Source organism: Pongo abelii, chromosome 10 (assembly GCF_028885655.2).
Source record: "Pongo abelii isolate AG06213 chromosome 10, NHGRI_mPonAbe1-v2.0_pri, whole genome shotgun sequence".
Taxonomy (NCBI): Eukaryota; Metazoa; Chordata; class Mammalia; order Primates; family Hominidae; genus Pongo; species Pongo abelii.
The window spans coordinates 112,770,850-112,795,699 of NC_071995.2; the positions used below are offsets into that span (position 1 = coordinate 112,770,850).

At 48.9% G+C, this 24,850-nt stretch overlaps 1 protein-coding gene across 3 annotated transcripts in view; it reads right to left on the reverse strand.

The window, feature by feature from the left end:
* The window catches only part of RBM19 (RNA binding motif protein 19), a 142,684-nt gene extending 118,703 nt beyond the window's left edge, over positions 1 to 23,981 (reverse strand). Inside the window, exons 1-13 of one of the 3 annotated variants that reach the window (XM_024257175.3) lie at positions 23,719 to 23,981; positions 19,721 to 19,903; positions 17,543 to 17,662; positions 17,349 to 17,387; positions 16,657 to 16,849; positions 15,207 to 15,475; positions 12,548 to 12,628; positions 9,917 to 9,995; positions 7,498 to 7,569; positions 6,254 to 6,457; positions 4,758 to 4,888; positions 3,755 to 3,876; positions 3,232 to 3,328 (exon numbers count right to left, since the gene is read on the reverse strand). In XM_024257175.3, coding sequence (XP_024112943.2) covers positions 3,232 to 3,328; positions 3,755 to 3,876; positions 4,758 to 4,888; positions 6,254 to 6,457; positions 7,498 to 7,569; positions 9,917 to 9,995; positions 12,548 to 12,628; positions 15,207 to 15,475; positions 16,657 to 16,849; positions 17,349 to 17,387; positions 17,543 to 17,662; positions 19,721 to 19,903; positions 23,719 to 23,868 — 1,740 coding nt within the window. In that variant the 5' untranslated portion in view covers positions 23,869 to 23,981. The remainder of the gene's footprint in view (positions 1 to 3,231; positions 3,329 to 3,754; positions 3,877 to 4,757; positions 4,889 to 6,253; positions 6,458 to 7,497; positions 7,570 to 9,916; positions 9,996 to 12,547; positions 12,629 to 15,206; positions 15,476 to 16,656; positions 16,850 to 17,348; positions 17,388 to 17,542; positions 17,663 to 19,720; positions 19,904 to 23,718) is intronic. The other 2 variants (XM_024257173.3, XM_054527651.2) reach the window with 2 other exon arrangements.
* Positions 23,982 to 24,850: the final 869 nt, after the last annotated feature.

Below are 24,850 nucleotides of genomic sequence, written 5' to 3' on the forward strand. Positions count from 1 at the left end.
TCATATCTGTCCCCCAGGCTGGAGTGCAGTGGTGTGATCATGGCTCACTGCAGCCTCAGTCTCCCAGACTCATGCAATCTTCACACTTCAGCCTCCTGAGTAGCTGGGACCACAGACGCACCCCACCACATCTAGCTCATTTTTATATTTTTTGTAGAGATGGGGTTTTGCCATATTGCCCAGGCTGATCTTGAACTGCTAGGCTTAAGCAATCCACCTGCCTCAGCTTCCCAAAGTGCTAGGATTACAGGCGTGAGCCACTGCGCTTGGCCCCCCAATGGCTCTGGCTTCCCAGGTCTCTCATAGTAGATCTGGGACCCCAGGGTCCCCTCTCCTGCACTCCCTCCCCTCATCACATGGGTCTTTGCTGCCACCCCACGCTGAGCTCATCTCACCGCAGGGCTCCTGCAGTTGTTGACCTTGGCCTCCACAGCTCTTACCCCACATTTCCTTGCTCCATTCAGTTTCTGCTTAAGTGTCACATTGCTGACCAGCCCACCCTTGCGGTGACACCCTATCCCTCCCTTGGCTTTTCTGTTTTCTGCCCTCACCAGGCCTGCCGCATTGCACCTCTGCTAATGTGTCAGTGTCTTTTCCCTCATTGGAAGGCACCAGAGGAACCTCACTGCTCCTGTTTGGGGGGTTGCTGCATTCCAAGAACTCAGAGTACTCGGGGGATTTGAAGCGGCTGCAGGCCCCCAGCTGGCCTGGGTCTAGAATTGTGCCATCCAACACAGTGCCACAAGCCCCTCAGAGCCACTCAGTATGTGAAATGCAACGCGACACATCCAAAGTGCTCTCTGTGGAAAACACACATGCAATTCCGTGAGGAAAAAAAGACTATAATAGCTTGTAATTTTTTTTTTAACATTGTGCATATATTGAAATGATATTTTGGACAGCCCAGTGGCTCACGCCCATAATCCCAGCACTTTGGGAGGCTGGGGCAGGGGGATCACCTGAGGTCGGGAGTTCAAGACCAGCCTGACCAACATGGAGAAACCTCGTCTCTACTAAAAATACAAAATTAGCCAGGCATGGTGGTGCATGCCTGTAATCCCAGCTACTTGGGAGGCTGAGGCTGGAGAACTGCTTGAACCCGAGAGGCAGAGGTTTTGGTTAGCCGAGATCACACCATTGCACTCCAGCCTGGGCAACAAGAGCAAAACTCCATCTCGGGAGGGAGGGAAAATATCTTGGATATACTGAGTTACATGACATATATTATTAATATTAATTTTGTTTGTTTCATTTAGCCTTTTAAACACGTGGCCACTAGACCATTTCCAACTACACATGTGGCTCACATTCCCTAATGGACAGCACTGACCTTCAGCGCCTGGTGGACAGCAATGGGCAAGGAGCTTACGAGCCAATTCCACCCATGTCAAAAACATTCCCAGGTTTGCCTGGGAAGAACTCAGCTGCCTCTAACTCCAGATGCATGGTTTTTTTTTTTTTTGGGACAGACTCTCACTCTGTCGCCTGGGCTGGAGTGCAGTGGCATGATCTCGGCTCATTGCAACCTGCCTCCTGGGTTCAAGCGATTCTCCTGCCTCAGCCTCCCGAATAGCTGGGATTACAGGCATGCACCACCACACAAGGCTAATTTTTGTATTTTTAGTAGAGATGAGGTTTCTCCATGTTGGCCAGGCTGGTCTCGAACTCCTGACCTCTAGTGAGCCACCTGCCTCAGCCTTCCAAAGTGCTCAGATTATAGGTGTGAGCCACCGTGCCCAACCCAGATGCGTGCATTTTAAAAGAAGGTATGAGGATACAAAATATACAAAGAAGGGGGTATTTTCAGGCTTTCTGCAAAGTACCTTAGACAAAGTATACTTTGTACTTCATATATAGAAAATATACTTTATATGACTCCTGCCTGTAATCCCAACACTTTGGGAGGCCAAGGTGGCATGATCACTTGAGCCTAGAAGTTTGAGACCAGACTGGGCAACATAGTGAGACCCCATCTCTGCAAAAATAAAAATAAATTAGGCATGATGGCATGCATCTGTAGTCCTAGCCACTCGGGAGGGTAAGGTGGGAGGATTGCTTTAGCCAAGAATTTGGGAGGCTGCAGTGAGCTATGAGCTATGGTCATGTCACTGCACTCCAGCCTGGGTGACAGAGCAACTCTGTCTCAAAAAAAAAATTATATATATGTGTATATATATATAAGAATGTGTATATATATGTATATTTATATACGTATATATAAAAAAAGTGTATATATACACATTTTTATATATATATACACACACACACACACACACACACACACACCCCTACTTGAATATACCTTTTAAAAAGTATCCTTTTATAAAGATGGTACAAAGCACATATAGGATCCAAAGTAGAAAGAATACAAAAGAGCAGATATGTCAGCTGCGTAAGTCTAGAGATCTAATATAAATGTACAACATGAGGACTAGAGTTAACACTGGAGAGTTCTGCTTCTAGCAAAATCTTTTGTAGTGGATTTTAGGTGTTTTTGCCACACACACAAAAAGGGCAAGTGTGAGATGATGGAAATGTTAATTGGCTGGCCTACGGTAAGCATTTCACTATCTATATGTCTATCAAAACATCATGTTGATTTTTAAAGCTATGTGATATGGAGGAGCTGGATGGATGGGGAAGTCAGAAGGAATAAGGCTAGACTTGGGAGAGAAGGAGGAACGGAACCCAGTGACCCCTCCTCTGGCTTCAGAGACCTGGGCTGCCTGGGCTGCGGAAATCGTGAGACGTGGTTCAGAGCCAAGGCACCGGAGTTGGCCAGACCTGGTGTCCTCCCACCTCCACCTCTTTGCAAGTCTGTGACGTTGGACAAGTTACTGTGTCCCTGGGTCTTGGTTTCTTCATCTGGACAATGGGATACAACAACCCCTACTTCACAGGGCCACTGTGAGGAGTACCACGAGTACCACGCACTAATGCTTGTGGCCCAGCGGAGGGCTCAGGAATGTCACCTGTCAACACCACTGTCAATCACATTCTCCAGGGTGGCTCGACACCAGGGCATGAGAAGCCACGGCTGGAGCCTGGCTGGGGATGTTTCCAAAGGGAAGGCTGGGAGAGCACCTTCCATTCCAGAGGCCTCTGGGAAGGCCCAAGAGGAAAGCCCTGGCGGCCCCAGCCTCACAGCCAACAGCAGCGCAACGAGCCTCCTGCTCTTTCTCCCCTTCAGCTTGGCCCAGATCCCAGAGAGGACGGTTGGCCTTTACTCACGTGGTCAAACACTTGACTCTTGGTGGCGTTGTACTTCTGTGCGATGGCATCAGCCACGGCATTCGGCCCCATGAATAGTGTGTTCCAGTTGTGAGAGCTAAGAGGCAGAGGCAGAACAGGGAGATCAGACCGCAGCTGGATGAGGGGAACTCGTTCTCAGACACGAATCCTGTAAGAAATGGGCTCCTAGGCCTGCCTATCTACGTACCCCCAATTTCCCTATCATGGGCTACATATACAGGGCCTGAAGACAAGACGACGGATGATGACAGGGACCATCCCTAACAGTGCTTCATCTGTGTCAGGGACTAAGGACTTCGCATACATTCACTCATTTAAACCTTACAGCACCATAAAAGTAAGGCACTACTATTCTCCCATTTTACAGATGAGAAAACTGAAGCTTGGTAAGGTATGAACTAAACCCATCAAGAGTCAGAAGACCCAGGTGGCTTAGAAAGGGCAGGGTGAGGGTGGCAGAGGGTTGGGGTTGGAGCTCAGCGGCTTCAGGGGCACTGAGGACCTGGCACTGTTGGCTTTGTCCTGGGCCTCCTTCTTCTTCTTGTAGGATGACGATCCCAGGGCACTGGCATCTTCGCTGGCTTCCTTCTTGATGGTAGATGGTAACACGTGGAGCATCCTGCCCTGGATGGGAATGACGGGAAGGGAGTCAACAGAAGCCTTGCCTGTAAGCCCTGCTTCCTGCCGGAGGATGTTGGCTTCTGTCACGAGTAAGCTGGACCCGGCACTGAAACCCTGACCAGAGGGTGGGAGGGAGGTCAGGTAGAACGTGGCCACTCTCTTTCCACCTGATACAGGATCCCAGGGTCGTGAGGGGGCCACCTGACACAGCTACACACACGAAACTTCGATCAGTGTATAACCCTGCACCCGCAGCCCTCTCCCTACCCCTCAGGCCTGCACCGCATCCTGTCCCTGCACCAGTGAGTGACAATGTGAGGTCCATGCCGGCGGGGCCAGGTCTGGCCTGATGGCAACAAGCGGGTCAAGAAATCATGAATAAATAAATGAATGAATGAGAAAAGGAAAAAGGGGGATGATGAGGCAGCCTGGGGCTTGAGGATGTATGCTAAGTATATTACTTGGTAACACTGGGAAAAGAGAAGTTTCTTATATTCCACTGTGGCCATTTTAATAGGTCCCTGTCAAAATTCTTTTTTTCTTACTCCTCTTCTAAGGTGGTATCTATAGAGATGGAGAGCAAATTCATCCATTCAAGGAGTATTTTTTCAGTGCCTGCTAAGTGCCAGACACAGGTGTAGGTGCCACAGATCAGTGACCAGAACAGATCAGACCCTGTCCTCACGCGACTTCTTACCCTCTAGTGGCTTGAGTGAGGCGGTGATTTAGTATGCCATTGCATGTTTTCTTAGGCCCACAAAGTGGATGCCCGTGTCCACACACAGACACACGCACGCACGCACACACACACACACACACACACACAGCCTTTCCCAACCATGTGAGCCCCACAGTCTCCTGGCCAGCCCAGGAGGGGGCCTCACCTGGAATACCTGCCCGTCCACCTCCGAGTAGGCCTTCACAGCATGCTCAGGGAACATGAAGGTGATGAATGCAAAACCCTTGGGTTTCTTGGTCAGGCTGTCGATGGGATAGTGGAGCTCAGACAGGGGACCTGAGGACAGGAGAAGTGTCGGTCTCTGGTGGGCCGTAGCCACTTGGCCCCAGGGAAGAATGTGGTGAGCACCAGCTGTGAGCCAACCTCACAGGTCACGGGTGTCATTTCCCAGTCCCCTACGTGTGTCTATCCTAACAGCAACAATACCTGAGCTGGAGCCCAGCACCACCACCTACTACACGTGTAGCCTGCCTTGAGCAAATCACTAAGCCTCCCCATGCCTCAGTCTTTTCATCTGTAAAACAGCACAACAGTACCTAGTCATGGGCTAAATGCGTTAATGCGTGCATAGTGCACTAAACAGTGCCTGCTAGAGTTAGTGCCAAAGAAATGTCTTCCATGATGATATTAGCATCATGCTCAAATTAAAGCACACCCTTTCTGCATTGGTTTCAACTCTGAACACCAGGGTGTGACCGCGTCCCCTCTCTGGGTCTTTCCTTCCCAAATGGACATTTGCAGTATATCGACGAATGCTTCTCCCCCTGAGCCCAGCCATCAGGTGTAAGCCAGGACGCCAGCCTGTGTGAAGGATCTGGTGAGCAGATTGGTGAATGGAACACAGTTCCACTGGGGCAGGCCCCAGGCTTGGAGGTCAGGTCAATTTTCCTGATGGCATGCTCCACTCAGGGCATCCTTACCCTGACAACGGGGCCCACATCAGGTGTTCAACCTACATCTCCGATCCTCCACAACCTACAGCTGGCCTCTGAATAGACATGGGGAGACACTGCAGGGATCTCAAAGGTATCAAGACCTCCCCTCATCCTGAACCCTCCCTTCCTGCCCTTCAACAATGGTAACTCCACAAACAAACACAGCCTGTTGTGACCGAACTGGACTACGGGCCCTCAAGCCCATGGCCTGAGAAATAACAGCAACAACAACACTAACCTTGACACTATCAAATCTATTTGGTGCTCAGCTTGGATAACAAGACTTTACATAATTAAGAGTTCAGATATGGAGGAATGCCGTGTAGGTATATTCGTCAGGTGAAACCTGTACAGTTACTCAATTCCAGTACTGAGTGGCAAGACTTTGGACAGCAAGGGAATATCTCAAAAAAGTCATCCGAATCGCTTAAATTCTGGATTTGGAGAAGTTAGAGATTTCAGACAGCAAAGGATGCCAGTGATGCTATTAATACCTTTTACTTCCTGCCCTGCGAATCCCTGCATTCATCAAGTCACTGAATCCTCACAGCAGCTCAGGGGTACTTGGTCACATTTTACAGATGAGAAAACTGAGGCAAGAGATGTGGAGTCGTGTGCACACTGGGACTCGAACCCAGGACGTCAGAGTGAGAGCCCAGCTCCCATAGCCGCTGGGCTATCCATGGCCTGGAGGCCACACCCCTACCGTATTTGGAGAAGAGCTTCTCCAGATCCTCCTCGGTGCTGGTGTAGGGCAGATTCCGTACAAAGAGCCTTCCGGATTCGGCCAGGTCCTCCTCCTCTTCGTTCTCCCCGAGTATCCGGCCTTGCCAGGATTTGGTGGTATTCTTTGGTGCACCCTTGGTGGTGGGGACGTTCTTTTCTCTGAACACCTCGATGTAGCGCCCACCTGCAATGAAGAGGAGTCAGGGCTCCAGGGGGAGGCCAAGAACTTGCCAGCAACTGCTTGCTGGTGACTCCAAACTCTTCTCTGCTGCCTTCCAGAAAACACAATCAAGGTGGCAGATGACAGCACCCAACACCTGCCCTGTCACCTGAGGCGGCAGCATAAGCCAACACCAGGCCTGAACCCAAATCTCACTCACCCTGCCAGTTCAGCTTCAGCCCTGGAGGGAGCCTGCCTGAGTTATCCCAGACCACAATGATGCATTCTCTAAACTCCGGACTGTATTCTCTGGCACTGCTTGCTGTTCTGCCTTGGGAAGGGTCTTAGGTGACAGCCCAGCCCTGGGTACTTACCTGCTGATGATTTATTTGCACGCACAGCCCCTGTGCCTGATTAGGGTGCTATTATCACCATATCCTGCACAAGCGCTACTAGCTGCTCAATAAATACCCACCTCCTGACTTGCTAACAAGATTCCCAAGGCTCTCCATCTTCTCTAACACAACTCATGTCTTCACTGGGGTTGACGGCTGGATTCAAATCACTTGTCTTGGCCAGGGATTGGTCAAAGAATACATCCCTGGGTATTGTTCAGAAGACCTCCCAACTCCAGGGAATTTGCACGTGCTGTTCCCTCTACTGAACATCCTGTCCGTAGAGCCAGAGCCTACACAACTGCAGGTTTGTGTCCCAATGTCGCCCCTCGGTGAGGCCAAAGCAGACAGGACCCTGTTTAAAGCTAAGCCTCCTCCAATCCCTGCCCTCCCCAGGTCCTGTGCCTGCTGTGTGTTTTCCTGTAGCACGGATCACACATTTAACTACCTGTCTCTCCCTCCTAAGTCAGTTTACTCTCTGTCAACCCCGAAAGGGCAGGGATTTGGGTCTGTTTGCTCCCTGCCGTGTCCCCAGTGCCTAGAACAGTGTCTGCAGAGACACTGCATTCTTGGTGGTGGTGATGGTGCTGGTACAAAAACGTGTAAAGGAAATGAAGGAATGAAGAAACCCTGTAACACAGAGACGGCACGTGGCCAGGGCTTCCTTACCCATGTACTCCCGGTTGCATTTCAGAGCTTGCTTCACTTCCTCTTCATTGCTGAAATCCACAAAGATGTATCCTGACAGAGGACAATGACAGAGGTAACATCTGCAGGCCTTGCAGACACTTGTGGCGGTCCCCAGAGGAACACCCATACTGTGCTAGGAGCAGAAAATGAGGGAGAAACCTCTACCTTGGTCAAATCTCCAAAATACAAAGGGTCTCCCTCTCTCTCTCTCCCACCCACAGCCAAATTTCCCTCTGCAGGGAGCGTACAGACCCCAGCCCGGTATTGTGGATGAAGATGCTGAACGCCAGGAGTCAGAAGCCCAGGAGGCCTGTCTGTCTCCCTCCAAGCCTCACCCCCCTGCCCCCGACTGGCACCTGCTCCAAGCCATTCTCTGGAGAAGGGCCTGTGGCTGCAGCATGAGGACCCATCTAGGCGCTGGAAGCACCTTCTCCACACCCACTCTGCTCCTGGGCGCCTGAGGCCTTGACTTGCACAAAAAACCAAGCAAATGGGGGAGTCTTTCCTCTAGCATGAGAGGCTCTGCTTCCTGACCTCTTTGGGCCTCAACCCCGTGAGGCAACAAGGTGAGGACCATTCCCCTGCTTTTCTGGAGCATTAAAGAAATACTCCCGGGGCACTTGGCTAATAGCTGGCAATGTCTAATACTTCGTCCAAAGCCCTTGGGTTTTCTGCCTTTAATCACAAGGCTGTTTAGATTCTTTCTGGGACTCCTCCGTGCCCTCCTTTCCTATATCCAGGCACCTCATCCATCCCCATAACCATCTTCCATCCTTTTCCCTCCCCTCTCTGTGGCCACACCCTAGGCCCCATCACCACTGATCCTCCCTTAGAGGATGGCAAATGCCTGGCTCCAGGACCCATTCTTCACCTGCCAGGGACCATCCTAAATCTGATCACTGCCCTCCCCTGCTCTAAGCTCCCAGGGGCCCCTGCATCCAGACTGAAGCCTACAGTCTTTTTGAGATTGGGTCTTGCTATGTTGTCCAGGCTGGATTTGAACTTCTAGGCTCAAGTAATCCTCCCACTTCAGCCTCCTGAGTAGCTGAGACACATAATCTTTAATGAGGCCCCTAAAGCTTAAGGGGCCCAGCCTGCCTCCTCCCTAGCTCTCCTGCAGGGGACATTCTGCTGCTTTTCAACATTTCATGCTTGGATGCCAGCTCTCTCCAACTCTGGGGCCTCCAATATGGTTTTCTCTTGGGCCTGACAACTCAGATATGCTTCTTCCTGCTCCCTCCCTGGTCTCTGAAGTGCCATAAAACCAAGGGTACCAGCACCATCACCACCACCACCATGAATATTAACAGCAGCTTTCACGGAGTGTGCAACAGGGGCTCAGCACTGCTCTAAATGCTGTACACAGAGCCATTCATGCAACTTGGTGAGACAGGTTTACCTGACTGCGTGCGCACACACACACACACACACACACACACAAACAGAGGCTAAGTCCCTTGTCCAAGGTCATAGGGCTCCTACCTGAGATCTGCACTTAGGCAGAGCCCTTTACCCTGACCTCACCCTGCCCTGTAATCAGTCTGCAAGGAGAAGGATGGGTGGCTGAATGGATCAGCCGGGTAAGTGGGACTTTTGTGATAAGAGGAGAGTTGGGGAAGAGATGCAGAAACATGACAGTGAGGAGAACATCCCTTAAGCACACTTTCTTCCCCACATGTCAGCCTAGGTAGATCTCAACTGCTCTGCCCAGGCCAGTGTTTTCTTGCCAAAGACAGAGTACACATCCAGCGGCTTCCAGCCTCCAGCCTCCAGCCTCCAGCCTCCCCGCAGCTACAGGGCCTCAGTGTGGTTCTCTTGAGAAGTAGCAAGTCAGCTGCTGAATCTCCCACAGTGTCCTGGCCAGCAAGAAGTAGGCACGGACAGGTGTCCACCTCCCCGAGCTCAGACACTCTGCCTTCCAGCCACACTGCTCATCTCAGGGCGACCAGAACCCAGGGCTCTGAAGCCAAGGGAGGTGCCTGGTTGCCCAGAGTATAAACCTGCAGGGAGGGTGGCACGGGGCAACACCACACATGCTCAGCAACTCAGAGCCCTGCCCACCAGCAGAGCTGCCTGTGGACTTGGCCTAGCAAACCCCAGGACCTGTTGGCATTCGTTTCAGCGTAATAGGTGAGCCCACTGAGATAGGCAAAGGCTAAGATGAGGAAGGGAAGGATGAAAAGCACAGGTGAGAACTCCATCCCTATACACCAGGTCACCAAAGACTGGGGCAAGAGATGCAGCCTTAACCTGCCCAGGCTGACCACATCCACACAACTGAGGACCACAAAGAGGAAGAAAAACGGGTGCCCTTAAAACTTCTTCCTTATTCAAGTACCCCAACCTTCAATCTTCACTGTCTACCCGCTTTCCTGCCTGGAAACATCCCAGATCTTACCTGTTTTATTCCCATGAGCGTTTCTCACAATTCGAATGGCCACTGGTTTCAGGGGTGCCAGGAATTCCATAACATTTTTCTGTAAGAAGAAGTTTTTTCCCCTTACCAACCACATAATAAAAGTACAACCCAACGAAAAGACATGGGGCAAATTTCTAAATCAGAAAGGATTACAAAGTGTTTCATTCTTTAGTTTTTCTCTTTCCTTATACGTATCTCTTCTCCAATTACCTTGGAGAAAATTTGAAAAAGAAAATTGGAGAAGAAACGAGTAATATAAATATAAAATAGCAGTGTCGCTATCAGCATTAAAATAGCGAAGTCACTATCCGCATTTTAAGGTACTGTTTCCCCCCTAGATAATTTTATATACTTGGGATTAAATCCAGCTTTTTTCGCTTCTCATTAAGCTTGAGTATTTGGTTTTTGTGTATCAGTTTTGCAAGTAGTCACCTAGTGGTTTTTGTTTTGTTAATTAAAGCATGTGATTTTCTGAATGGTTGGTACTGAAAGAATTCTGACAAAACTACAAGACAACTCAGTGAGTTTAATAAAACCTACATGCTTGCTACTCTGAAGTTTGATAAGTTGTAATTCAGAAATTTATAAACATAGAGTACCAGAACAGATAAAGACTTCAAGAGAAAAAAGGGCAAAAGACATGATCGGGCACTTTCCAAAAGAGAAGATATATTGGCCAGGTGGGGTGGCTCATGCCTGTAATCCCAGCACTTTGGGAGCCCAAGGCGGGCGATGACCTGAGGTCAGGAGTTTGAGACCAGCCTGGCCAACATGGTGAAACCCTGTCTCTACTAAAAATACAAAAATTAGCTGGGCATGGTGACGGGTGCCTGTAATCTCAGCTACCCAAGAGGCTGAGGCAGGAGAATCACTTGAACCCGGGAGGCGGAGGTTGCAGTGAGCTGAGATTGCACCATTGTACTCCAGCCTGGGAGATAAGAGCGAAACTCTGTCTCAAAATAACAACAACAACAACAAGATATATACAATCTACAAATGTGGGAGGGTATGATCCATCTTACAAGTAATTTAAAATATAAATTAACATGAGATGCCAATTTTACCTATCACACTGATAAAACATTAATAATACCCAGGGTTCAGGAAAATGGGCACTTGTAGACTCGCTGCTACAGCAAGCATAAACTAGCAATGCTCCCAGAGGGCAACTGATATTCTGTGCCAAAGCCTTAGAATTGTACACACATTTGCCTACATAGAATATTTATCTGGAGCAAAGATCGGCAAACTATGGCCCACGGGCCAAATATCACCATGGTCTGTTTTTAAATGGCTTGCAAGCTAAAAATGGTTTTTACATTTTAAAGGATTATTTACCAAAAAAAGAGAAAACAATGAATATGTGACAGAGATTAAATGGCTTACAAAGCCTAACATTTTTACCATTTGGCCTTTACAGATGAAGTCTGCTCACCCCTAATCCCAAGGAACTGACTTATTATTTATAACAGCAAAAAATTGGATATAACTCCCACGTCCCAATTTAGGGGACTGGGTAAACCTATAGAAGTTTACCCTGAGTAAGGAAGAGCGTGAGCATAAAAAACGCTGCTGTAGCAGAGTATATTCAATATTCAGAGGTCTATGACATATTGTGATGAGGAGGAAAAAGGGGTTTCCAAAGAGTTCCCAGTAAAGGATTGCTTCTTAGACATACAAAGACAAAAACGTCCAAGAAGAGGCTTCAGTGAGCTATGATGGCACCACTGTACTACAGCCTGGGCAACAGAGCGAGACCCTGTCTCACACACACACAAAATAATAATAATAATAAAAACTAAAAACAAAGGAAAACAAAACAAAAACCATCTAAGAAGACACACCCAAAATGTATCAGTGGACGTCACTGGGTAGATACAAGTGTGTTGGCCAGGGCAGCCCTAGTTTGCCTGGGATGAGTTGTCACTGTATTTGGAGTCGTTAGACCTGCGGTAATTACATCCACAGCCTGGCACCCCATTGGGGTAGCACCCCTCTCACTCTCAATTTAGTGTAGATGATAATTTAGTAGTCATACTACTTACAGGCAATTTTTAAATATTTTTTATTTAGCTACATGGTTTTGAGTTTTCTATATTGAACTTCTATTACTTTCATGGAGAGTGAAAATTAAAAGTGTTCTTCTGCTGTTACAGACCCAAAGGCAGCAAACTACAGTCCACAGGCCAAATCTGGCCCACTGCCTGTTTTTGTAACTAAAGTTTTATTTATTTGTACCTACTTTCTGAGACTGCTTCCTCGCTATAAGAGCAGGGTGAGTAGTCACAACAGAGACTGTGTTGATCACTAAGTCTTAAATATTAACTGGCTGACTGCCCCCCCAACCTTTTCTTTAACAGAGTGTGTGCCCACCCTGGTGTGGGTAGTAGTGAGTGCAACCAGAACCTCCTTTGTCTTGGTGTAGCCATCCCTGTTTCCTGACCCTGACGATGCCAGAGATGTTATTTCTCAGCCTTTTTGGCCCCCAATTCCTTCCAGCTCATGTCCTCAACTGACTCTAATGCCCCCATGCACCAAAGGCTCCTGGCCTCCCCACCCTCGTCTCCTGCTCCCACAGGCTGCCGACCCTTGTCCTCAGTTAGCACATACCTCTGTGACATTGAATGGGGCTCCCCGCAGCTTCACGGTGTGGCAGGTGGTGGGTTCCTTCTGGTTTGCTGGTTTCTCTGTCTGAGTGATCAGAAAAACAAACAGAAGTGGCCACGCTAACCCTTCGTACAGCTGCAGGAGGTGGCACACTGGGACATTTCAGTACCAGAGAAGGTGCCTGCTGCCAGGGGGAGCTGGGGAATGCCGGGAAGAATCAATGTCTACCGTGCATGGAGTCTGGCCAGAGGTGGGGCTGGGTGATGCCAACTCTCCATGTGCCCCTGAGATGAGGGCTGGAACCAGAGCCTGGCAAGCTATGGGCACTTGGACAGGGGCCCTGGGACCACAAGGAGGGGCAGGGTGGGAATGGGAAGGAGCTCTGAAGAACAGGGGTGTCAGTACCACTATGTAGGGCTTATCAGTGCCAGACACTGAGCCAAGCACTTTACAGATGCCAGTGATCTACTACATCTTCACAACAATCCCATGGGGATTATGGGTTCAGGATCTTTTTCCCACAATTCCAGAATCCAAACAGCTCTGAAAAACCTAAGTTTCTGGTAACTTTTATGGCAAAAAAACCTGCCCCGACTTGAATGCACTTCCGAGCAAAGCCTGCCCTGAGTGGATGTGAGCCCATTTATAGCTTATGCTGACTCACGCAGCACAAGCAGTCTTGTCTATGCATTGCAGAAATGTGACTGCGCTTGACAGTGGGCTGCTGTCTTTTATCCTGTATTTAGTAAGAAGGTAGGCAGAGAGGAGTGAGCCCTGCTGGGGGTACTGCATTCCAGAGGGTTCTCTTCCTGAAACCTGAAGAGTCCAGAATTCCAGCATATACTTAGGCACAGGGTCAGAAACCGGAGGCAGGGAGCAGTGCTACCATGAGTATCTTCTTGTAGATGAAAATTAAGAGGCTGAAGGAAGTAAAGTATCTCACCCAAGGACCAACAGCTACTAAATGACGGAGCTAGGATTTGAACTCATAATTCTGACTTCCCCACACTCTACTACCTCGCTGAAATATACAATTTTGGGGAAAAAAAGAGGACAGGGTGCATAATTAGAAGAGGCAGAAAAAAAAGGAGGGAGGAAGAAGAAGGGGAAAAGAGGAAAGAAAAGAGGAGGATGAAGCTTGCTTTCATCTCATTTGAAAATACAGGGCTGGGGCCAGGTGCAGTGGCTCTCGCCTGTAATCCCAGCAATTTGGGAGGCTGAAGTGTGTTGATCACTTGAGGAGAAGAGCTCGAGATCAGCCTGGACAATATGGTGAAACTCCATCTCTACTAAAAATACAAAAATTAGCTGGGCGTGGTGATACACGCCTGTAATCCCAGCTACTCGGGAGGCTGAGGCATGAGAATCACTTGAACCCGGGAGGCAGAGGCTGCAGTGAGCTGAGATCGCACCAACTCCAGCCTGGGTGACAGAGCAAGACTATCTAAAAAAAAAAAAAAAAAAAAAAAAAAAAAAGAAAATACAAGGCTAGGCAGGGAGAGAAGTGATGCTTCACAGAGAAAGGAGGGAACAGGGACCTGGACAACATGTCAAACTGCTCTGTCTCTGATGCAGAGAGGACTCCCAGGTCAGAGACGAGTTGGCCAACCTCCGGGGAAGTGCCCATGTTTATGATCTCGACTTCAGACCCCACAGACCTGGGGCTAAGTCCTGAACCCACCATTTCCCAGCCATGACCCTGGCTGAGGCACCCTCCTTCTCCAGGCCTGTTTCCTCACCTGTAAAATGGAACAAGAGCAATACTGCCCTCAAGACAGTGATGAGATGCAACGGCATGGCAGGCATGGTGCCTAGTGTGTAGCGCAGGCTCAGTTGATCCTCCCTATGATTGCTGATGACTGGTCTGCACCCCTCTGCCTGTGTTGTTACTAAATACAAAGGATAAAGGCTCAGAGCCATCACTCAGCTCACTTCCGCCCCATTGGTGGGATGTGAGTGTGATGACCGGGGCTGCTCCAGTTTGCCCAGGATAGTTATTCACTGTATCTGTAGTCATTAGACCTGCAGTAACTACATCCACAGCCTGGCACCCCACTGGACCAGCATCTCACTTTTAACTCAGTGTGGATAATAATTCAGTTGTCACCCTACTTATATGCAATTTCTGGAAGGCAGGTGACCTCCCCAGGTTAGCAACAGAAAATAAATGCAGAGGCTGGGTGCAGTGGCTCATGCCTATAATCCCAGCACTTTGGGAGGCTGAGATGAGTGGATCACTTGAGGTCAGGAGTTTGAGACCAGCCTGGCTAACATGACAAAACCCCATCTCGACTAAAAATACAAAAAATTAGCTGGGTGTGACTATAATCCCAGCTACTCAGGAGGCTGAGGCAGGAGAATCACTTGAACCCAGGAGGCGGAGGTTGCAGTAAGTTGAGATTGCACCACCGCATTCCAGCCTGGGCGACAGAGTGAAACTCTGTCTCAAAAAAAAAAAAATAAATAAAATAAAAATAAAAACAGAAAAGAAACGCAGAAAGAACACAAGGCGAGCAAGTGGCAGGGCCAAGATCGGGAGCCTTTGGACTGCAGAGCTGCTTCTTTCCCCAACATTCCACTCTCCTAACAGAGGAGCTGTGGGGACTATGGGCAAGCAGGAGAGCGCACCTCCTCCCTTGGCACCTGTGGGATACACACGCACCTCGGCTCTGGCCTCCGGTGGTCTCTTTTTCCCAGCTGGCATCCCTTGCTCTTGGCCTGCACCCTTGCTGTTTCCTTCCTGCAGGACTGGGGTGGTGGGGGAATCCTCTTCCTCAGCCTCACTCCCTTCATCACAGTGCACGGCTTCATCTTCACTTTCCTCTTCCCCCGAGGAAGAGGACGACCCGGACTTCACCATCTTGGATTTCAGGTAATCCATGTCTGACAGCTCCTTCTGCACAGCTGTCTTCGGTTCGAGGCTTGCCTCTTCTGGAAAAACAGGGAGGCTGGGATCAGTGACAGCTATGAGCAAACCAGAGGTCAGAGGCAGCAAATGGTAGATGGTCCTCCTAGTGAGAGGCCTGAGGCACCACGCCCACCATGTCCATGGCCCCTGTGCCCAGCACCCCCATGAGTCCTCTGATTAGCAATGACAAAATGGGGTAGGGCTACTGCAGCTTTGATATTCTCTGTGCCACACATTGAGCTCCTGGCTCCCTGCCACCAGCCATGTCTTCCCAGTCCTCTATACGGCAGCCTCCGTGACACTTTACAGAGTAGGTACAGGACAGTCAGTCTCTGCTTAACACCCTCCAGGGGTTTCTGAATGCTCAGGGTGAAACCCAGGCTCTTCATCAGGGCTGGCTGCGTGGGCTTCTTCCACTGTCTCCTCCTGCTCAAGCCATCCTAACCCACATTGAGCCCCTCAAGCCCACGCACTTTCCTTTCCTCTGTGTCTTTGCGATGCTGTTCCCTTGCCTGGAACCCCTTTCCTCTCCCCTCCCCTACCGTGTCCCACTAAGTTCCCTGAGGTCCTCGGATGTGAACTTAGTGCAGAAACGTTACCAGGCATAACTGCACTAAATGCACATCCTCTCACCTTTAGACCCAAATAGACGCCCAGCTCTCCACCAAGCACGTACCCGCCTGTGTTGCAATTGTTCCCTTGCCCACCAGGCCTCCCCCCACACCACAAACCCCTTCTGAGGACAAAGTCTCACTCCCTCACCTCCTCAGGGACGCCTTCCCTGATAACTCTCCTGTCCCCCTTTCCTGCTTTCTCTCTGTAGCATTCATCATCCTATGATATACCCAGCAGTGGACTTATTTGCTTATTGTTTCTCTCTACAACCATAATCGCAGCTCCATAGGGGAATAGACCCTTCTGTCTTTTGCTTATCAACATGGTCCCAATGCCTGAAGTATGCCTGGCAGATAGTAGGTGCTCAAGAAATATTTGTTGACTGACTGACTGACTGACTGACTGACTGAATACACAACTAGGATCAGTGAAGACGGACGCACCTGCAGAGGGATCATCACCCCCTCCAATGGAGAGCTCAAGGGCTCACCTGACTCCTAGAGTCTGCACAGAGGGGCCCCCAGTGCTGGTTAGCCCAATGGCAAGCACAGGTCCGTGCGCATGGAGCACACAGTCCCCATGCCCTCACCTTCCAGGTCCTTCCCGGCTCCCTCCTCCTCACTCTCCTGCCCAGAATCGGAGTCGAAGTTCAGGTAGTCACTGGCAGGCTTGCTCTTCCCTTTTGACGACTCAGCATCCGGGCCATCGTTCGCCCAAGTGGCTGCCTGCGCCCGCCTCTGATGAACTGACAGAAACTCCTGGAACTCTGTATCCTCCTTCAGCTGGTGGCACCAGAGCCCGGGCAGCAGGGACACGGGAAAAAGGGAGAGGAAGAGGCAGAGAAGGCTCAGGTGGGGCTTATCTTTCTAACTCTTAAGAGGGTGAGAAGATCCCTCAAGCTCATTTCCCCCATTCTCTAGAGGACCCTGAGGTTCAGCTGGGTCAGTTCTGAGGAAGGCAGAGTTGACTCCTCACTAGACAAAACTAAGAGGACACGAAGACAAGGCCAGGGGAGATCAGAGGCACAGCTCTGCTTGCCAGGGCCAGCCTCCATCCTCTCCAGCCTCTTCCCTCTCCCAGCCTCCTCCCTCTCCAGCCTCTTCCCTCTCCCAGTGTCCACTCTCTCCAGCCTCTTCCCTTTCCTAGCCTCTACCCTCTACGGTCTCTTAGCCTCCACCCTCTCCAGCCTCTACCCTCTCCCAGCCTCTACCCTCTCCAGTCTCCACCCTCTTCCACCTGCTGCCCGCCCTCCCTCCTCCTTGGGCAACAGGACAGACTCACCTTCTCCAGTTGACCTGCCACCTTTTTCTTCTTCTCATCCTGAAAACAGAAGGCACAGAGAGTGAGGGTCACACAGATGAAGAGAGCTGGGAAACAGAACTGCACTGACCTGGGAGGGCCCATCTTTGGGAACCAAAAGGGAGTGACTACCCCGCTGGCAGTGGGGACAGAGGCTAGAGTGACCCTTTACATACTTTCTTAATTTCTGGAGTAGCAGAGTCTTTTGGAGGCTGCTTGGGCTGGCTTGGTTTCTGGGCATGTTTGCTCCAGGCTCTGGGTTTGGCCGGGTCCCCGAATGACTTGCAGAACTCCACCTGTGTGGGAAAGAGAGTGATTTTCACACCTGCCATGGCACCCAGGCGTTGGGTGCTGCCCTTCTGCACCTGGGAGCTCGGGCATTTTAGACAACTGCCACTGCCTAGCTGAGTTTGCTGAAGTAGATTACACGTCACCCCTTAGCCTGGGCTTTGTTTCCCTTCAAGTCTAGAATATAATACTTTAATAGTCTATCATTATGAGTCTGTAATACTGTAATGGTAATAGCTGCCACTTACTGAGGAATTCCACATGCCAGGTACTGTCTAAAGTGCTCTGCAAGTACTGATACACCGAGCCTCTCACATCAGTGACAGCTATGACTTTCACAATTCAGATCAAGAAATTGGAGCATCAAGAAGTCAATTTCCCTGGGTTACCCACGTAATAAGTGACAGAGTGAAGACTGGAACTCAGGGGGTCTCTGGGCTCTGGAACCTGAGTTCTTAACCATCCACTCTACAGGGTGGCTGGGAGGATGGCATGAGATGACCTGGGCCAAGCACTCAACCAGGCTCTGGGCAGGGTAATGTGGGGCACTGACTACCATGGTTACCCCACACTGCCCTGGGTTAATTATCATAAAGTAAGCTCATCTGGCTCCAGAGAACAATTCTAGGGTGATAGGGGCACTGGGGTGACCACTGGAGGGACGGAAGAGTACTGGAGACCCAGCCTGAGCTGATGCACTATTCAGGCCCTAAAACCTCCAATACACTCCTCTGAGAGGACTTTGAGAGCGCTGGTTACTGGGGCATCCACCAAGGCAAGCCACTCCCAGCCACAGCTAAGGCTGACGCTGGTCAACCAACCACTGCCCCTGGGGGAAGGAGCTGCCACCTGGTTGCAATCCTTTTTAAGACACAGGGTCTCACTCCATTGCCTAGGCTGGACTGCAGTGGCATGATCATAGCTCACAGCAGCCTCAAACTCTTGGGCTTAAGTGATCCTCTTGTCTCAGCCTTCTGAATACCTAGGACTCCAGGCACATGTCACCATGCCTGGCTAATTTTTTTTTTTTTATTTTTGTAAAGACGCAGTCTTGCTATGTTGCACAGGCTGGTCTTGAACTCCTGGCTTCAAGTGATCCTCCCACCTCAGCCTCCCAAACTGCTGGTATTATATATAGGCAGGAGCCACCACACCTGGCCAGTTACAATCCCTTTTGTGCACACTTTCAAAACAGACTTGTTATCTCTATAATAATGACGTGCTCACGGTACAAAATTCAAATAATATACAAAAGTACAATGAAAGTTAAAAAAGATGTACTCCAATTCCTATCACTCATAGAGAGGAATGATTAGTATTTTGGTAGAAATCCTATCCTATGGGCTTCTATGCATTTATCATATATGTATGGATAGAGGAATACGATTGTGTCTATATAGGATCACGAGACATACATGTATTTGTCCATCATCTGTTTTTTCCTTCTCAACAAAGTGTTAGAGATGTTTTTACGAAGTCACTAAATACACGAGTGACCTGAGTGGAGTCCCCTCCTCCAGGAAGCTTTCCTGACTCCTCCCTGGTCAGGCTATAGATCTTTGTTCTCCCACAGTCCCTGGGGCTCACCCTATCATAGCACTGATGTCACTGAGCCAAAGCAGCCTGCTGACCTGTCAGCCTCCTGCCTGCCCAGAGACAGCAGGCTCTATGAGGACAGGGGCTGAGGCTTCACCTTTTTCTCTAAACTCCCAGCATCATTGAGTGCTTGCTAAATGCATGAGTGAATGGATGAGGTAGAGCTGTGGTTCTCAAGGTGTGGGCCTCAGACCAGCAGCATGGGCGTCACCTGAGGGCTTGTTGGATGTGTGAATTCTTGGGTCCTGACTCCATGCACTGAATCAGATGCTCTGGGGACGGGCCCAGGAAGCTGTTATAATAAGCTCTCAGGTGATTCGTATGCACATGAAAGTGTGTGAATTGGTGAGGAAGAAAACCAAAGACATCACAAAGTGAAGAGGGACGGTCTTTGAACTCAAGTGTTGAGTGAAAGATCAAACAACGTCACACTTGACAGGCAGCTAAAGGTGAGACTCCTGCCCACTCACTGTGATCCGGGATGTGTCGATGAAGCTCTTGTTGAAATGCTTCAGTGCCTTCTGGGCCTCTTCCTCGGACTTGAAGCCAATAAAACCAAACTTGCGGAACTTGCCATCTTTGGTGAACTTCAGGCTGCAGTCTGTCAGCGTGCCGAAGGCGGCAAACAGCTGCCTGAAACGCTCCTCTTTCATCTAGGACAGAGGGAGAGGAATGAGAGACGAACTGGAAAGTCCCCAGAGCAAGGGGACAAATGGGCTGGAAACCTGAGGCCACGAGATTCTCCAAGGGTGGCCTTAGATGAAGAGGGGCAGAGTGTACTTTTCTAGTTACAACAGGTTCCAGCTCTGACTCTAGCACGAGTTGTGTGGCCTTGAGAAAGTCCCTTAACCACTCACTGATGTGGAAATCATGACTCATAATGGCTGCAAATGACATCTTCCTACCCTATGGGGCTGCTATGAGGATAAGACCAATTACAGAAGCAGTATTATGTCTGCTACATAGTAGATACCTAATAAATACTTGTTGGAATAAATCAATGAATGAACAGGCATGGTAAGCTATATATATCTTTGTTAATGAAGCCCCTCCAAAAGATGCCCATATCCTAATCCCTGGAATCTGTGGATATGTTACCTTACATGGCAAAAAGGACTTGGCAGGTGTGACTGATGTGGAGATGGGGAGATGATATGGATTACGCAGCCAGGCCCAATGTCACCTCAAGGGTCCTTATGAGAGGGAGGCAGGAAGATCAGAGAAGATGGAAACAGAGAGATTGGAAGATGCTATGCTGTTGGCTCCAAATATGGAGTATATAGCTATGAACTAAGGAAGACAGGTGCTTCTAGAAGCCGAAAAAAGGCTAAGGGACAGACAGATACTCCTATAGAGCTTCCAGATGGACTGCAGCCCTGCCAAAGCCTTGATTTTAGGATTTCTGTAAGATAACAAATTCGGATTGTTAAAAACTGTAAGATAACAAATTTAGATTGTTTAAGCCACTAAGTTTGTGCTAATTTGCCATAGCTGCACTAAAAAACTAACACACTAATATTATCATAATTTGGTCAAGAAGCCCCATACTATGGAAAACAGACTCCTGGCTTCTCACCATCTTCACTGCAGCCAGGCTACCCTCATAACTCAGTTTTCTAAGCAGATACTGGGATACTTGTGTGTGTGGTAGTGGAGTTGAGGGGACATTCGGGGCCCCATAAACAGCCAAAATAAGTTTGAAAATGCAAGAAGCTAGAGGCCTTGGCAGTCCAGCCAGAAGATGACATTTTCTGAGGTCATCTTCTTACTAACTGATCTAATCAAAATCTCAATCACACTGGGAGTTAGGAATTTTTATCCACATTTTATAGAGGAGAAAATGAAACTCATAAGGGATAAATGATCTGCCCCAGGCCTACAGAATCAAGGTTTGTGACGCAATTCAGAAATATAAGACAGTAAATTCAAGTCCGCGGTGCCTGGGAGAGACCTGGCTCAAGTCTGAATCCATCATTCCTTTGCCAAAAACCTTTCAGTGACTTTCTGGCACCAAAGTCTCAAGGACGAGCACCTAAAGGAAAACATGCAATTCTTCAAGATCTGCCCCTGACCAACCTCTTCAGCACCACGCTTTGACAAATTCCTCACAGCCTTCTCACTTCCGAGCTTTTACTTTGGTTGTCCCCTCTGGGTGACATTTCCCAAGACAGGCCCTGGGTAACTCCTCATTCTCAGTTCAATCATCTCCTATTCCAGGAGGCCTTTCTTAGATGCCTTAGATGGACGAGATAACCAGCCCTCACTGTGCTCCCACAGCACCCGGTTCATAGGTCAATGATGCACCTTGCGTCATAATGATCTGATGCCTCTCTTTTCTGCTAGCCTGCAAGTCCCATTAAAAATAAGGACCCAGGCTTATCCACCTCTATCTACAGTGTCGGCAATATCACAAGTACTCACTACTAATTATTTCCTCAATTCAATCCCTAAACTAAAGATTGCTCAATTCAATCCCTGCTCTATAAATTACACCAGCGTGTGACCTCAGGCAAATCCCTGTACCTCGCTGTATCTTGGTTTCTTTACCTTTAAAATGGGCGTAAAAATAAAACTTACCTCACAGGGATATGGTGAGGATTAAATGTTACTTTACCTAAAGCACCTGGAACAATGCCTGGCACACAGTAAACTCTCCAAGTGTCAGCTGCAACTGCCCTTGTTTTTATTATTCTTTCATTCATGAGATAAGACAGAAAATGATAAGAGAGTCAACTACACCATGAAGTGCAACAAAGCTGAATTTGGGAAGAAAAGGAAGTGCAGCCATGCTAAAAATCCTCAGCGCACAAAGCAAGGCATCAAGAGACACTGTCTAACCTGATGGATGGATCAGTAATAGATATTTTTAAGTATACTACTCAGAGATTATGACAGGAGAATTAAAAACAAGAATATTACAGACACTGGAGAGGAGGAACAGATGATCTAAATTCCTTATTTTTCACAGTCGAGGCCTAGCAGATAGTCACTGGGGCAGGCAGGTCAAAAGGAGGAAAGTACACTCCTTGAATATACAGAGATACATGTGAGGAGTCCCAAAAACAAATCAATGAAGATGGTTACTCCTGGACAGAGAGGGAAGGTAGGACAGAGCAAAGACTTTGCTACTCATGTTATACACTACTATACTGTTTGAATTTTGAAAGCTGTGTGTTACAAAGTTCCTTTGTCCCACCTGACAAAGGAAAAAAAAAAAAAAAAACCAAAGGAAAAAACTCACAGCATTAAAACAGATATGGGGGCCAGGCGCAGTGGCTCACGCCTGTAATCCCAGCACTTTGGGCGCCCGAGGCGGTGGATCACCTGAGATCAGGAGTTCCAGACCAGCTTGGCCAACATGGCGAAACCCCATGTCTCTACTAAAAATACAAAAATTAGTCACGCGTGGTGGCGCGTGCCTGTAGTCCCAGCTACTTGGGAGGCTGAGGCAGGAGAATCGCTAGAACCCGGGAGGCAAAGGTTGCAGTGAGCCGAGACTGCCGAGATTGCACCACCGCACTCCAGCCTGGGCGACAGAGCCAGACTCCGTTTAAAAAAAAAAAAACAAAAAACCAAAACCAAAAAAAGCCATGCAAGACAGAGAGAGAGAAAAAAAAAGAGATAAGACAAACAATGATAAGAGAATCAACTACACTTGAAGCACAACAAAGCTGAATTTGGGAGGGAAAGGAAGTGCAGCTACGCTAAAAATCCTCATCCCACAAAGCGAGGCATCAAGAGACACTGTCTAACCTGATGGATGGATCAGTAATCTATTTTTTTAAAAAAAACAAAAACAAAAAACAAAACAGAACAAAAAATAGCGAGAGAGAGAAAAAAGGATGATCCATTCGAGCCCACCACATCTAATCATCTAATATTACGTACATTCACCTATTTTGCCTACCATGTGTCGGGTTCTGTGCTGGGCTCCAGGAAAACAAAAAAGTATGGCTGGGTCACCACGCCCCACTTACTGGATAAATGCTGTAAAGCCCTTTACCCACTCCGTATTCCTGCTTGCCCTAAGGATGGGAGTAGGAATTGGAACGCAGGTCCGCAGATTAATATTGCCCATGTCTTCCCCAGCAGTTTCCAGACTGGGAGAGGAATATAAATACAGTGTCGGACCATGTCCCGGGTCAACAACTAAAAAACAGTGATCGAATGAAAGAGGTTGTGGGAGCAGGGTATTCGCCACAAGGTGGGAGTTGTCACCTCCCCGGGAAGAGTTGGGTTAGGAGTCAGGTACCAAACAACCGGCCGTGAAACCGTAAGCAGTCACTATTCCTCTTTCCTTGGGATCAAATGGGGATAAGCCCAGGATCCCGCCCCCTTTGAGTTCAGAATTGGCCCGCAGTCCTGCCCCAGAGCAAAAATTCTTCGATCACCTCCAGGCATCTCTTCCCTACCTCACAGCTCCCGGATGGTCTCATTTCAGATTCCCAAGTCCTGCCTCTGCACTCACCCCATTCGGGAGATTCTTCACGATCAGTCGCGACATGGCGCAGGGTCCCCGCTGTTTTGATTCCAACACGACTGGACACCGTCTTCCACCAAGAAGTTTCACGCTACCTCCCTGGGCGCCGCCATCTTTGCCGAGCCGGAACACAGTCATGTGGCTGAGACCTTGGCCTGACCTGTCCGGAAGCAGGCGTGGCTAAGCCAAAGCTACTCAGGGAAATCACACCCCACAAGGGGTGGGCCTGGGCGCTTGCATTTTGCGCAGGCGCAGGGTCTTGGGAGGATTCTGGAGACGCCAATGCAGCGGCGAAGACGGCAGGGGGCGCTGGTCCCTAACGTGCGCCAGGTCAGCTCGGTGTTAAGGGTCGCGCCAACGGGGCAATCGCGTTCTCGCCTTTTTCCTATTTTATTTTTATTATTGAGCCCTAGGACTGCCCTGAGAACGGGGGCAAGATTAGGGACCCTTGCCTCCCTCGTAGAAATGGAGAAAGTGAAGTTTAGAGAGATTGCCAGCCAACATAAATCAAGTATTGAGCCTTTTGTGTAAATACTTGGAATGAACATGTTGGAAATAAACGCTCTCATTTTGCAGGCAGATAAACTGGGAATCGTGCGTGTAAAGCAGCTTGCTCAAAGTCTTATAACTATGAATTGGAAAGTCAGATTCGAGCTAGGGGCTGCCTAGGGCCCTACAATGAGTCTCTAAGCCTTCAACCCCAGCCCCACAAGCATTTTGCCTCCCTTCCTAATGTTTGGAACTCTCAGCTGGCCAATCTTCTAGCTGAGAGATCTTGGCCAAAATGGCCTCTGAGCCTTTGTGTCTACTTCTGTAAAATGGGAATAATTATTATGCTAGGGGTTAAGGAGGTGAGAACGTAAAAGGGATGTTATTTTCCTATTGTTTTTCCGAGCATTCTCGGTACCCACTCTTGGATGGAGACATCCTATGAAAACCGGTTTTCACTCTTGAATGACAGTATTTCTTTTTTGTTTCCTCACAGTGCCTCAGCTGCACTGGACGTTGCTGCCAAGCTTTTGCAATTTCCTTCACCTAAAAGACATTCCCTCCCCGCTTCTTATTGTTAACAGCTTTATCACAAACCGTGTAATTCACCCACTTAAAGTGCACAATTCAA